General features: G+C 41.1%; 1 protein-coding gene across 2 annotated transcripts in view; it reads right to left on the bottom strand.

Moving 5' to 3' along the window:
• The window catches only part of CD247 (CD247 molecule), a 47847-nt gene extending 40386 nt beyond the window's left edge, over positions 1-7461 (bottom strand). For both annotated transcript variants that reach the window (XM_083855204.1, XM_083855205.1), the window contains exon 1: positions 7085-7461. In XM_083855204.1, the coding sequence (XP_083711330.1) occupies positions 7085-7142 (58 nt within the window). In that variant the 5' untranslated portion in view covers positions 7143-7461. The remainder of the gene's footprint in view (positions 1-7084) is intronic.
• Positions 7462-14395: the final 6934 nt, after the last annotated feature.

Genomic DNA, 14395 nt, shown 5'->3' with positions numbered 1-14395 from the left:
TCTCTTCAAATTTCAACAGACTACCTTAGTAGTCTGCTGAACCAATATTAACAGCAATATTTTTTTCACTTCCTGAGAAATATAAAAATCAAGAGTCATAACAAAAAAATCAAACAGAAAAGTGTACACTTGCATTACTTCATACAGCATTGCTTCCATACACTTCTGAAAATCTTTTTATCACAAATGGCCTTAAGCGTTTCCAGTCTATAATGACTTAGACTTTCAGAATGAGTTCCCCTCTGGACACTAACTCAGGTATTTTACCTCTAGGCAACAAATCATAAAATAAACCAACAAATCAATCCTGAAAATTAGCAGCAAGTTGTTAGAAAGAAATCTGTAGAATTTAAACAGCATTCTTTCAAAAATTATCCAAAGATACTAATTTGCTACATGGGTGACTTTTTATGAACGGAGCAACTATTCTTGTAGAAATTCAAGAATTACTTGTTTGCTTCTTAGAAACTGTCTTTAGGAAGAGTTTTTTTACAAGATACCAAGAGAAATACAATATTTCTCTCTGTCTGTACCCCATCTTCCTTCCCTTAGAGGATGATTATTAATCCAACTTTTAAAATGCTATTCTATTTTTGCCATCTCCAGAAATGCACCTGCACGCTCACACAAAATCCTGCTGAAATTACCTCACTTCAATAAAAGCCCAAAGTGATGATATTTTCTAAATTTGCATCATGGAGAGAAAAATGTCCATGAGAGAAAGAAAGAGAAGGAGAGGACTCCAAATTTTGGTAAGACTTCCTTTCCTGGCGTTGGCCTCACATGGCTGGATGGGAAACTACATAAATGGCAATCACACAGAGTGGATCAACACAGAAATTATTTCTGCTCCCAAAGACATGATGTGAGGTTCCCTGACTGAAGCTTGCTGATCTGCAACTGAAGAAATGACCAGATGTTGTGGTTATTTTATGGCCACAAAATATTATATAATACGACGTGCGTTACATACATACAATTACACGCGTACAATTTTTCTTTGCAAAGGTTTAAAATTTTGCTGTATTAATTGTGAACTGCAAGATCCCAGCTCAGGAATCCAGTTAATATATATATATTTTTAAAAGGAGTAATTAAAAACTTTCAGCTATTTTGGAGTAACAAAGCATTTGATAACTGGGAATGCACGGTATCGATCATTAGGAAGTCGATCTCCCTGACTGAAATGACGTTTGCTGAGAGTATTTAAAAAGTGACATTGTCAGACTACACCAAACTCTTGCTTCAGATTGATCTGATCAGAAGTAAAATACTGGAAGTTCAATTTTAGTTTGAGCTGGATTTCTATATGAATTAATTAAAAATAAATGTTTTGAAAACAAAGCACCTCATTAGTTTGAGCCCTGCTCCAAAATCCTGATGGTCACCCAAAGAGCCTCGGCTTGCTCCCACCCATCCCGTGGTCACCCCCTGGACATTTTTCTGTCCTGTTCCCCCAGACCTCAGTTTGCTTTGTGAGGAGATGTACACCATGAGGAATTGGAATGAGTTTACAGCACACTGTGATGTGTTAAATCTTTAGGAATCGTTTTTATAACTACTTGGCTCTGTTTATTTCACATTTGGCTGTCATTCAGATGACAGCAACACTCTAAGTGAAATGAGTGCAAAACACCCATGCTCTTGGCTGGAACAAACTCATTATGAATTTTGGATTAACATCCAGGACAAGGGGACTTTAGTTACACAGGTCTTTATTCAACGGCCAGCATACACTTCCTTGAAATAAAACACCAGCCAAATTAGTATTCCCTCATTAATTTCCTGGGTATTGCACCGTATCCCATTAGAAAAGCGTTTCAGACCATTAGTCTAATATAAATAATAAAATCTATTAATTAATTTTTATTATACAAACTTGGAGGGGTCTTAGGAAAGCTTCTCTAAGTGTTTTCTGGTTCAAAATGTTTCATGTGTTTTTCTTTTTGATGAGGAAACTATTTTTAGTGTTTTCAACCATGAGTATTGCAGCATGCTATCGCTCCCCCAAAATAGCAATTTCTTTTAAAAAAAAAATCTAAGTGACAAATTATATAGCTAGTTTGCTCTTTTATTTTTTCTGGAGCCATGCAGGCTTGTATTTTCAAGGTTAACTTTACAAGCTAGAAAACTTTACGAGGAAGCTAGAAAAGTTTATTTGCAGTGAAAGTTAAGATTTTCACCTAAGACAGCATCTTGAACTGTAGGTAGATCATATACTGTGAGATTTCCTAAAGAAAACCAAACCAAACAAAACAGCCCACAAGTATTTCCAGCTGGCCACCCTCTAGACTTATTCAGTGTGTCCTGCTGCTGTTTATCCTATAATTTGTTGAAAATTTTCTAACCTCTTTCCCCTGTCAGCTTTCATCGAATTCTAATTCGGAATATATTTCACCTCCGCATTATCCGAGCTTTCAGAGAGTTGTGTTACCATTACGGCTTCTCCTTCACTTAAAAATGTAACAAACTGAAAAGAATTGTCTGCTACTCAGAAAGAGTCAGGATAGAGGTGAAGTTTTCACTACAGATATATCTCACAAAAGAAACAGACCAGGTAGTAGGAGGATTTCATCAGGTTCCACAAGCACATGTTTAACATACGGTCATATACCAAAAGCACAGAAAGACGGAAAACTCCAAATTTGCTGTTCTTGTAAGACTTGTAAGACAGAAATATAACAAAGGACTGAGAACAAAATACACAACAGGCTTCCAAAGGTTGATGGTTTAGTCCCAGGAAACTTGTAGGACTTAAAATATTTCCCATCTACATGGCTCAAAAATGGAGGTGGAACCACTTAAGCAGAACTTGCAGAGACACCAGTGCTTGTGACCCCTGAGGCTGAGGAACTAGGTGGTTTCTATTTTCCACAGTTATATTGGCAGAGGACTGGGAGAAGTCTAACCTGCACAGAGATGGATGTACCCACTGTCTGGGGCTGAACACAAGTGTTCCACTGTTTTCCAAGGCCTGTGCATTGGGGTGAGGAGATCGAAGTGCTGCAAACCAAGCTTTTCATTTGCCTGCACATTTTATCTCTTATAGATGAAGTTATAAATCAAATGACAGAGTGGAGATAAATGTTTTCATTGCTTTCCTGAAAAAAAAAAAAAAGCTGATTTGGACTGTTATACTTTAAAAGCTAAAAAAAAACTATGCACTTCTTAAAGGACCAGAGCTTAAGTTAATTAAGAAAACAATATTCAGTCCCAGTCTCAAAATATTACCTTGGACAACATCACAAGTCAGAAAAATCGGCAGAATTTCAGCTTCTCACAGACTCTAGACTAGCATAAATTGTTCTCCTAACACTAAAGAGAACCAGCAGCGAAACTTAAATTAATCTGTTGACTGAAGTCAGCAGAAGAGTGAAAAATCCACAATATGCTCACGAGTTTAACGTGCACACTGAGAAAATAGATACCTCCAGCAGAATACACGTTTTAAGTATTTTTAAGAAGTTGCATCTTCCCTTTATGGCACCCCCTAAAAACATCCTCTATTTTCTTGCCAGAATAGCTGAGGCATCTTACATTTCTACGTACAATATAGACACTCAAATATATAATTAATTGGAAAAGGGGAGGAGGATTCAATGGTTGTCTGCAATTGTGCAAAAAAAGTTGGGGTTTTTTTCTTTTTTTTTTTTTTTTTTTTTTTTTTTTTGTTAGAATTTAGAAATAGTTGAGAAATAACCCATATGCAATGAAAAAAAAAAATTGCTCATCATGCTAGTCCCCATTCAGGTCTGTGTGAACAACAGAAAACGGTTGTCAAAAACATTCCTCACATGAACATTCATTTACACATCAAATTCTTGTCCCCTTAAGCTGCTAGTGAACCTCCTTTTTTAACTCCACTTTGGCTTTTTATCCACATAGTCTTACTGAAGAAGGACACGCAGAGGAAATATATAAATATATTTTTAGCAGATAGCTTTCTGTATTTTGCATATCCTTCCCATCTAGTGCACATGAAAAACCAAAAGGAATGTGATCATTAATTTGTTACTTCACTGATTAGGAATTCTGCTTGGAAGGGTTAAGACAGAAAGCACTTACTCTGTAACAAGCATTACAGAATTGAACATAGCACTGCAAGGGCTCAACAAATGTCCCTTTACAAAGAAAAGCTACATTGCCTACATTTTGTTCCCTTCTGCCAGTTCATAGGGTTTTTCCCATGAATTATTAATGAATCATTGTGAACAGGCAGGAGAAATAAAAGAAATAAAACATGTAAAATTAAGCCTTTAATTTTTTTTCCCCCTAGGTGTAACAAGAATGGCAGCTCGGAGAACCTCAGGCAGCGCATAAGGAACTCGGGGATGGTGTCGAAAAAAAGTCTGAATGTACTTGTTGGGATTCCTCAGACAAGCTTGTAAACAACGCCTGGTTTACAAATCCTGTCGTTTGCAGAGCAGCTAAATCATCTGATGAAAGGGAAGAATAGAATTAATGCTAAGACCTATTACCTGTCCCTGAAGTGACTAAGAAAAGGCTCATGGCATCATGGCAACCCGATGGGCAGGAGGTACAGCAACGCAGAGCAGAAAAACAGGGTGGAAATGAGTTGTGAGAGTAACATCTGGTAAAGACCCACATGCTGCACTTTCCACAGAGTTAGCTAAAAACAGGGCACTGTCCAGTTCCACTGAGCAGACAATTCTGAGAAAAGTGACTCTGTAAAGAAGTGCAGAGCAGGGGAGGGCTGCTCTTAAACTCTTCCACATACATTTATATACACGTGTGTGGCATCTGTTTGTATAAATCATCTCATCAGCCTTAAAAAAATATAGGGGGGCAACTCTACAGCATTGCTCACAGGACTGTTTTGTTGCTGTCAAAGCCTGTCATACTCCAGAACAGAAGCTGTGTAAACTGTGTGAAGGTTTTTGCCATTTTAGTGGTGATACTCAGTACAAGTCGTCTAATATTCTTGTCTCAACAAACAACATGATTAACAAAGTCATCTGCTCGCAATTAAAATCATTACTTTTCATGGACTTTTTAACAGAGGGGCTATAGGAGGACCTCAGCTAGATTTCCAGATGAACACTTTTGTGCCTTTGAAGAGGGGAAATAAAGAAAATTAAACCTGTACATCTATAAATGTGCATTTAAAAATGTGAGATGCCTTCCTTCTGTAATTGCTCAAAGGCCAAATTGAAGCATTCTGAAATTTGTGGTCTGGTGTCAATAAATTCAAAGTCTGTATCAGAATTCATGGCCCATCTCTAGAATTACTTTAAAACAGTTTTTTTTCTCATACCTGACATATTTACTTCAGAACTCAAAGATCAAAAAAGAAAGGCTTTGCGAGTTCCTGAGTGCTAATCTTGGTGGCATCTTTCAACTGCCCTTTTAAACAATAAGCACAAACATTTTGTAGTGAAGTGGAATGAACTCACTGTGAGGAGGTATGCTTACTGAATCTGTACTGAATCTGAGCTTGTTTCATGAAAAAAAATAAAAGTTAATTTCCCTAGAAGTCCCTCTAGAAGGGAACTCTAAGAAAGCTTGAAAACACTCCAGGCAGCAGAAAATCTCTTCCTGCTCACAGCTCCGAGCTGAAAAACCCAACTGTTTGGTCTCATCATCGAACTAAATTCATGACAGATCTTACATTTTTGTATCTGGCCATTCTGTGTCCATAGCGTAGTAGCAATTCCACAAGTTTTGATTTATATTTCTTCTATTTTACCTGCACTCTTTGGCTAAATGCTGCTAGACTTCAAACTATTACAGGTATCGAATCAAAAACCCTTCCCCTGAAATCCACAGCCAGCCACCTCCAAATCAGTGACATTATCTGGTGCAAAACTTGAACCAGGTATTCTTTGTGAGTGTGAGTACCCCAAAGAGCTCTGCACCAGAGACCTCTGCAAGCTGCATTACGTATTTGTCAAAGTTTTCTGCTGAAAATGCACAAATAGGAGCCCGAACTACAGACACTGTGCGACAGGTTAAAAAGGAGGAATCGTAAAAAAGATGGTTCTGCAGATAGATTTTGACCTAAAGTAACTTCCATGCTTTTGTAGGCTTACATGCATCTGTGGATACAGAGCAAGGCACAAAAAATGAGATGTATACTGAAGTACAGGATCATATTTGGGCGTCAGGAAGGGACAGAGGCCCCAAGGTTTGAAGGGAGGACAAACACAAATCATGGCCTGTCACAGAGCATAAAACCCTCCTGAAAGGAAAACCTCACAAATCACCAGGGCTGGTTCCAGAGCATTAGAAAGCGGCTGTAAAACCTTCCTCTCATCCCCCAGAAAACTTTCCAATAAAACGTCTGTGGCAGCCACCCAAGCTCTTGAGGATGCTGGGGTTAAGTACAGCCGGGGGGGGAATCTTCTGGAGGATTTGGCTTTAATTCATGCTCAGATGTGGCCTATGGCACATTCAGACCACGCCTGAGGCCTTTCCCAGATCTAAATTTTGTTGCTCTTTTGATCTACTACGCTCCTAAAAAAGCAAATCCCTCCTTCCCGAACTAACTTCGGAAGATCTGTGCACACCGGAGCCGCTCCGCTGGTGCCAGGGCGGGGCCGGCCTGTGCGCCACAGGGATAAATAACACAAAAAGGAAGAAATGGCTCCATTTTGTGCTGTACCTGGTGGAGAGGGGCATGAGGGCAGGGCCGTGAGGGGAATGCCCGACCCCTTTTCTCCCCACCTGTGCCCCATTCCCGGCTCTGCTGCGGCCACAACCCCCGGCCCGGCTCCATTGGGAGCCTCTCCCACGCAGCTTCACTTCTCCACCTCTGCCTCAAATATCCCCTTTTAAATCGCAAGGAAAGCGGCCCAGGTGAGTGCTGGGAGCTTTGTTTAGTTACTGTTCAGCTGTGGTATCGCTCCAACAAGGAAAGGCCCCCCATCCCGGCCTTCCAGAGGGGCCCTTTATCCCGGGCCAGTCCCACACAGCGGGTCCCTCACGGCAGGACAGGCAGGGCCGAGGTGCCCGCACAGACACCCTCCTGCTGCCGAAATGGTGGGGAAAGCACCACAGAAACGCCTCTCCCTTCCCTCCCAAGAGCCCCCCGAGCAGTCCTGGCAGGCCCGAAGGGCGCCTTTACCTGTGGCCGGGAGCTGTGCCTGCAGGGCGGCCAGGACGGCCACCCCCCTCCACTGCATCTCGCCCGCCGGGCAGGGCTGGCCGCCGCGGGCCGCGGGACGGGAGAAAATAAAGAAGGAAAAGAAGAAGAAGATGATGAGAAGCTCCTCCACGGGCTGTGCTGGTGTGTGGCCGCCACAGGAAGAGGCTCAGCTCCTGTGAGGGCTGTCGGAGTCCACCTGCCGGCTTGCTCTGCCTGCACAGCTCCTCACCCAGGGCTGGGGTTTGCCTTCTCGGTATTGGCGCTCGGGGTTTCCTCTGCTGCTCATCCTCTTCCTCTCTGCAGCATGGTTTTCACCGAGTTGGGGTTTTTTGGTGTTTTTTGGTGTTTTTTTTCCATTTTTGTCTGATGGTTCCTAGGCCATCCCCACTCGGTGGCTGCTGGTCTCTGTTCCTGGTACCAAATTTGACTTGACTTCAAAAGGGATTTATGCCACTATTCCCAGTGTGCAGCAGAGGGCATAAATAGAAATTTAAAGCTATAACCTATAGTCACTCTTGAACCTCATAGCCATCTAAACTCATAACAATATAAAACTAATTTCTAACTCCCACTTTGTAAGAAATCTCACATCATTGTGCTCTTTTCAAATGCGGGCAAATAAAAATCTTCGCTTTTTTATTAATTAAAAAAAGAGTTCATTTTAGACAACTGTGAATTAGAAAAGCTTGAAAACATAGCTTAGATGAGCCCTAAGGCTTAAAGCTCAGCCACACTCCCATCAAAATACATCTGTCTCAACAGATCACTGAGTGTTCAATGTTTACAACAGTAGCACTAATAATGCACTTGAGGGTCACAGCTTAGGCTGGGAGGAAGTACAAGCATCTCAACACTTTTTCTTCTGTTTCTAATTCTTAGAAAGGAAAGAGGAGTGTGCATCCCCAGGAGATACAGAAACTGGTGATAAAACTTTCCTTAAAGTATGGCAGGATGGGAGTTACTGTGCACAAAAAAAGGTAAGGCTTTATACTCATTTGAATGCAAAGTAATTTGAAGTTCTTGGAAGAAATTTGTCTCCTTGCTGTCTGGAGTGATAAAGGCTAGTACATGGATAAAACTGACCTTTCCTTTAATTGAGTAATTATATATTGTGCCAATATATAATTGGCACAATTATATACCAAAAGCACTAGACACTAGTGGTAGTCTAGCACCAGGTGTAAAAGTGCAGCATACCTTTCTGTGATAGAAATACCCAGGCATACCATAGGCATACCCATACATACCCAGGCAGTGCTGCTGAGCCTCTGCTGTCTCCCAGCTCTGGGGAGGGTTTTCTTTGTACCTCTTCTACCCCAAAAGCTCCAAGGAAAGGCTGGAGACGGGCTGTGACACCACCAGGCAGAAAGCAGAGCACAGCCCAGGAGAGCTGCCATGCACTGAAGCTGAAAGAGGTGTCATTAGTCCCTGAAATGGCTGTGCTCAGGTACATGTCCTATATTCCAGTGCAAGCTGGATAAAGCCCTTTCTGTCCACTTCTCTGTGTGAGAGAAGATTGGCTGAAACGAGGAATTAGTGAGCAGAAAAAGACCCCTGCTCTCAGTGCTGGCTGCCTCAATCTCACTGATGCCTTATCCAAAAGCTGAAATATCATCCTAGTTATTGATATTTTTGGGTAACGGTGTTTCCAGAGAAGCAGATGGCACTGCTCATCACTATTCCACTGACCCCTGTCTCCTCCTGTTATTGATCATAGCTTCTCCCTCCGGCAGAAAGCCAGCAAATTATCACTTTGAATAAAGAGTTGAGGCCAAAGGTAAGGAAAAGAAATGAAGAGCTGTGTAAGGAAGGGAGATTAATGGCAACAGTAGGCACACTGGGAGAACAGCAGTTGGGCCACTGTGTTTTGATGTCTAGATAGGGAAAGGTCAGAGAAATTGAGTATGTGGACTTCACATGGAAGTCTGGGTAGAGTCAGAAAAAGGCTTTGCATGACAGTGCCCCTAGAAATTCTCACCTCCCCATCCCTCAGCTTTTGAACTAAGGCAAGCTTATCATTATACAAATATAATCAAAGTATACACAAGAGCACTCATGCTTGTATTATGAGTTATTCTCACAACAAGCATGGCATGGGAGAGATGCAAATCACATGCAGACAAGCAGCACAGGAAAAGATAAAGGGGAAGTGGTCTCCTCTCTAGGAAAAAGCTTTTCAGTGTTCATAAGGCTTGCAATTCTACCATGAGGAATGATTTGCTTAGAGTGTCACCTTCTTTTCAGCCTTTCTAGTCTTTGCATCTCTGGGAGCTACACAGCACTGTAAAAACTTCAGCACCTCCTGCCCACACTGTGCATTGGCCAATCTTGCAAATGCATTTCTACCAACAGTTTAAATCATACTGATGTTTCAGTTTACTCACTTCAGTCAGATTGTAAGGACTTTGTTAACCCTGGACTAGAAATGAATGCCAGCCCTCGTTCAGCTGAACCAGCAGCAATTTTTCTCAATACAGACAAGGCCACAGCGGAAATATAAAACCCTTTCCTGCTGTGTTAAGAAAAAGCTCTCGGCTAAACTTGACTCTTCATCTAAGCATATGGGTGGAGGAAAGTACATTTTCAAGAATTACCTGCACTGGGAAGACTGCAATATTTGATCTGTGGTTCCTGAAACAGAATGGGTCAGGGAACTGAAGTGGTCCCCAAGCAGAGCTCAGTGTGTTTAAGGCTGGTTAAGGTGCAGCTCATTATCCGTAAGGATAAGATCTTTCATAAAATAGTCAAGGCATACATTCAACTGGTTCTGTGCATCCATATGCCATCCTTTCTCTGGACACAAAAAATCCTGGAACAGCTCTAATGCAAGGGGCTGATTCATTCCCAGAAGCATTCCCTTTTCACGCTTACTGGTTATGCTTTGACTGTACTATAAAAAAAAATAAAAAAGCAGCAGGGCTTGCAGTTTTAACAGGAAATAAATGAAAACTAAAAAAAAAAAAAAAAAAAAAAACAAACCCACACCACAGTCAAGCTGAGGATTAAAAAAATATATAACTACACACTGCCCTCTGGCTCCTGTATTGCTACCACAGAGATATGCCTGTAATCATCACCGCAGACTGCTGGGATTGAGAACAGGTCGGTTATCAGGAGCTCTCCTAAGCCTATTTGATACAGTTAGCACTCGCAGGCAAAATTAATTCCTACATCACCTGATGGAGGAGCTGGCCGACTTCAGAGCTGTGAGGATCCAGACAGGCTGCAGAGCCTTGCCCCTGGTCCAGCAGGGAGTGACGCTTGTAGTGCGTTAATTAACTCAACAAGTATTAAAAACATTTCTGGAGATGTTCACACAAAGATAATGGGTGTTAAAAAAAGCAACGATTTTCACTGGTGAGCAAGCTGTAGCCTCCAGCCAGGCATGCCATTCAGACTAATACACTGAAAAGAAATGGTCTGCTGTTTATAGCATGTAAGCCCACAATTTTTTATTGACGAAATGTTGCAGACTGACAGTCCTACACTGCTTCACTGCATCTCAATGCTCTGTAGTGCCTTACAGTGCAGCTTCGATTTGCTATAATTGGGTTCAACTGTGCTAATCCCCTTGGAATGCAGCAATTAATACTTATTTAGTGGTAATGGCTGCATGCCAAGAGGATTAGTCCCTGCCCTGCACTTTTGCCAGCAAATGGAGAGCTGGAAAGAAGGCAGTGTCTAAGTACAGGTCTTGCTTTGCAGCTCCCAACAGGGAGACACAGGAGTTGCTCTTGCTACAAGTGCTCCCCTTTGTGTATGAAAATACCACTTTTCCAAGGAAAACCCACCTCACCATCACTACTCCTTGCAGCTGCATTGAGCAAATAGAAACCCTGACACGTGCAACAAGAAAAAGAAAAAAAAACCCCAAACATAAAAAGGAACACCTGTGCAGGACCACAAAGACAAATATGGCCAGGAGTGCACGTTTCCTATGGGAGATCATAAACAGGCCTTGATGAAATGCAAAAACGTATTTCTGTTCATTTTTTCAGGGATTTTTGTGACTGGCAGTTTCCTGTTCCTGCTATGGTCTTAAAATCTTCAGTGCAACAGGGGTTGTGGAAACCTATAAAGGAGTTGTTAGGGGAAAGTTAAAATACAGCCTCTTTGAATGCTCAGTTTTGAGGCTACTGAATCTGTAATATCCAATTTTTCCCTCCCCAGCGATGCCTTTATGATCTGCTCTGGATTTTGTTATTGTTAATGCACTCAAGAGACCACTGCTTATGTCATATTTTAAGGAGGAGGAACAGTGCTTCTCTTCTTTTAGGCTACTCTCTCTGGCATCATCAACAACCCTGTTAATTGCAGGTGAATTTCCCCAATTACTCTGCAGCATATGTAGAAAAACATTCTGTGACTTTATCACCACACACATTCTCAAAAGGCTCTTTTTAATTATACAACTCCTTCAGTATTTTCTTGCATGGCTGTTACAGAATATAACTTATCAGGTTATGCCTTTTATAAATATAAAAATATTGTGAAGCCACATTTTAAGGTCTGTGACAAGTATCTTCTTTTCTTTATTCTCCTCCCTTCTTTACCTCTAAAACACGCCTCTTCTGCATGTTTCAAATGCTCACCTGAGGAAAAACTTAATTAAATTAACTGCAATTCATTTAAGCATTTGAAACAAATCAAAAATCCAATTCATGCTTAAATAGGCAACTGTTTTTAGGCTAAAAGACAACTGGAAGTTAGCATACAATGTTCTTATAATCATATAATATGCAGGGTTTGTACAACTGTTTATCTTTCTTATCTCTAAACAATTGCCATCTTTTAATCTAGAAATAGTTACTTGTTTACACTGGAAGATGTTTAACAGGTTCCATTGGCATAAAAACATTATAGAAATACAAATTATCTTCAATGTTTTCACATAAATGTACATGCTTAGATATGCAATTGCACACTATTTCTTGACACTCTCTCTCCCTTTGCACACACACATCCTGTTTGGTTTTGTCAAATGACTCTGTGCTTGCAGCAATCACAGATTTATTTAAAAATCCTTAAAATTAATTACTCACAGATTAAAACCAAGTCCTCTTGTTCTTCAAATAAAGCCGTTCCTGTCATCTAAGGGTATCAAGATTAGCTACAAGTATTTAACATTTTTATAGGTAAGGGGAAGAGAAAAGTAATGATGCAAAGCAAATTTACAATCTGAGTCAATGGTAGTAGCAAAAATAACATGAAGTAGTTCTAGACCTGTGTGGATACACTGACAATGCTACTGGGGTCAAGGAACAGACTCTCCTCTTTCAACAAGACCCACAGCAGTTGTGCCATCTCTTTCATTTAAACTGGAGAAATTCTACGCAAAACTAAGCCTAGCAGCAGCAGGAATCAGAAGCAAATAGTAATGGGGAAATTTTATGGCTCTTTAATGTAGGGTATTAAGAGCTAGAGGAAGAAAATAATTCGGAATCATCATTACAGATATCAGGTTCTTTGATTAAAGCCTACCATCCCCTAAACAATACAGAATTTCATCCTTTCTGGTACTGACTGCATACCTGGCCACACTCAACCAGAATACTCCTGCTCTACAATCAGCACAACTAATGAAACTCAAATTTTCAGAACATGACTTTTGTACCTTTAATATACATAAACTGGGGTTTGTTTCCTCTCCCCAGCTCACAGTCGTCATGACATTTATAGGGGCTTGGTAGCTTTGAGGTCAGACTTCCCATTTCAAATCTGAACCTGACAAAGTGAAAACAAATCTGACAAAGGCAAGTACCCAGAAATGTTACCTAAGCTTTGTTTCCACAGAAAACCAGGCTGTGGAAAACATTGACCACTACACCCAGAATGAATGGGTCTTACAGCCTAATCTTCTTACACACCAATTCAGCTTAGAAACTCTGAGGAAGCCTGTAGACACAGAAGTCCTACAGTCAAAAAGCCCTGGGAGCAACTGCAAGAGGCTTGTATGAGAAACTCATGGACTGAGCTCCCCAGCAGGGAAAATACAATTACCATGGAGAGCAGCAAGGACTGCTCCACCCAAGCAGAGGAGCTGGCAGGGAGGGCAGGGCAGTGGCCTCAACCCCAAAATAAGCAGTCCCACAGTACCTGGACAAGAACAGAGGGTGAGTGACAGCAACCAGGGGCAACCACACTCAAGCCAGGCTTGAGGACAACACAGTAGGAGGGAGCAAGCAACAAGACCCTGAGCTCTAACACAGCCCCCATGGAAAAAGGGGGAACTTCAGGCTTTTCCCACCTCTGCCTCATCACCCAAATGCCTGCACATCATCAGGGCAGCCCAAACCACTGGAGGGCAGCCTGGGGGCACTTGAAGAACCCAGTATTAATTAGCTGTTGGAAATTACAAATCAGAGTCAAGTGGTTTAATTCAGCTCCCAATAAGCCAAAGGATGGTCACACTAATGAACCCCCTCTGTCTGGATTTGACAGAAATAAACCCCGTTGAGTCTGGAGCTGGCTGCTCCTGCCGATGTTCCATGGCATTCTATACCTGTCTCCATTTCCTTTACTAGAGTTACTTAATTTAAAAACCTTTAAATCATTTTCATGGATATTACTTCTGAGCTCTCTGTAGCACAAAATGATTACAAAACACAAAAAAATGATGAATGCTCCCTTTTTTTTTTGCAGCCAGCAGGCTGCTGTGTTTATGGAGGGAAGCATTCATAATGTAAAGCACTGCAGAAAAAGAATTTGTTCATATTATGCCCCCGTCGTTTGCTTTTCCAGCATCTTTGAGTTATGATGAATTCAATAACCACTTTTAAGTATTAAACATTTAACACTTCAGCCGAACGTAAGTCTGTGGCACCCTCTTGTGTTCAGCAACAATATATCAGCTTACTGGATTTTATCTCGAGTCAATGTTTTTGCTCAGGGAAAACCTTTGGAAAACAAATTAATCCATTAAGTTACTATTAACACTTTTTGTGTTAGTCTGATACTCTGAGCTACCTCTATTTTCTTGTGAAGATCACAGGCACAATATTAAACAGCCAGGAAATTAATTCCAGAGAGAACTGAATACAGGATTAAATGAACACCTGATATGTCTAAGATCTATTGTGTAATAATGTTGTATGTTGTAAGAGCCTACTGAGCACAAGTCCTACATTTAAAACACAAAAAAGAAATTGAAAACTGAGAAGTAAAAGCACAAACATGTCAATAAGCAAGACCAATAGAAGGAAGAGGATGTAGTAGGAAGTAGAAGGAAGAACATGACAGGTTGTGATTACCCTGATGAGATTCCCAGCTAACAAACATCCTGTGTCAGAT

The sequence above is a fragment of the Zosterops lateralis genome (assembly GCF_965231275.1).
Source record: "Zosterops lateralis genome assembly, chromosome: 2".
In the NCBI taxonomy this organism is placed as follows: Eukaryota; Metazoa; Chordata; class Aves; order Passeriformes; family Zosteropidae; genus Zosterops; species Zosterops lateralis.
Note: the sequence above shows the minus strand (reverse complement) of the source record. Positions and strands in the feature narration are given on the sequence as shown.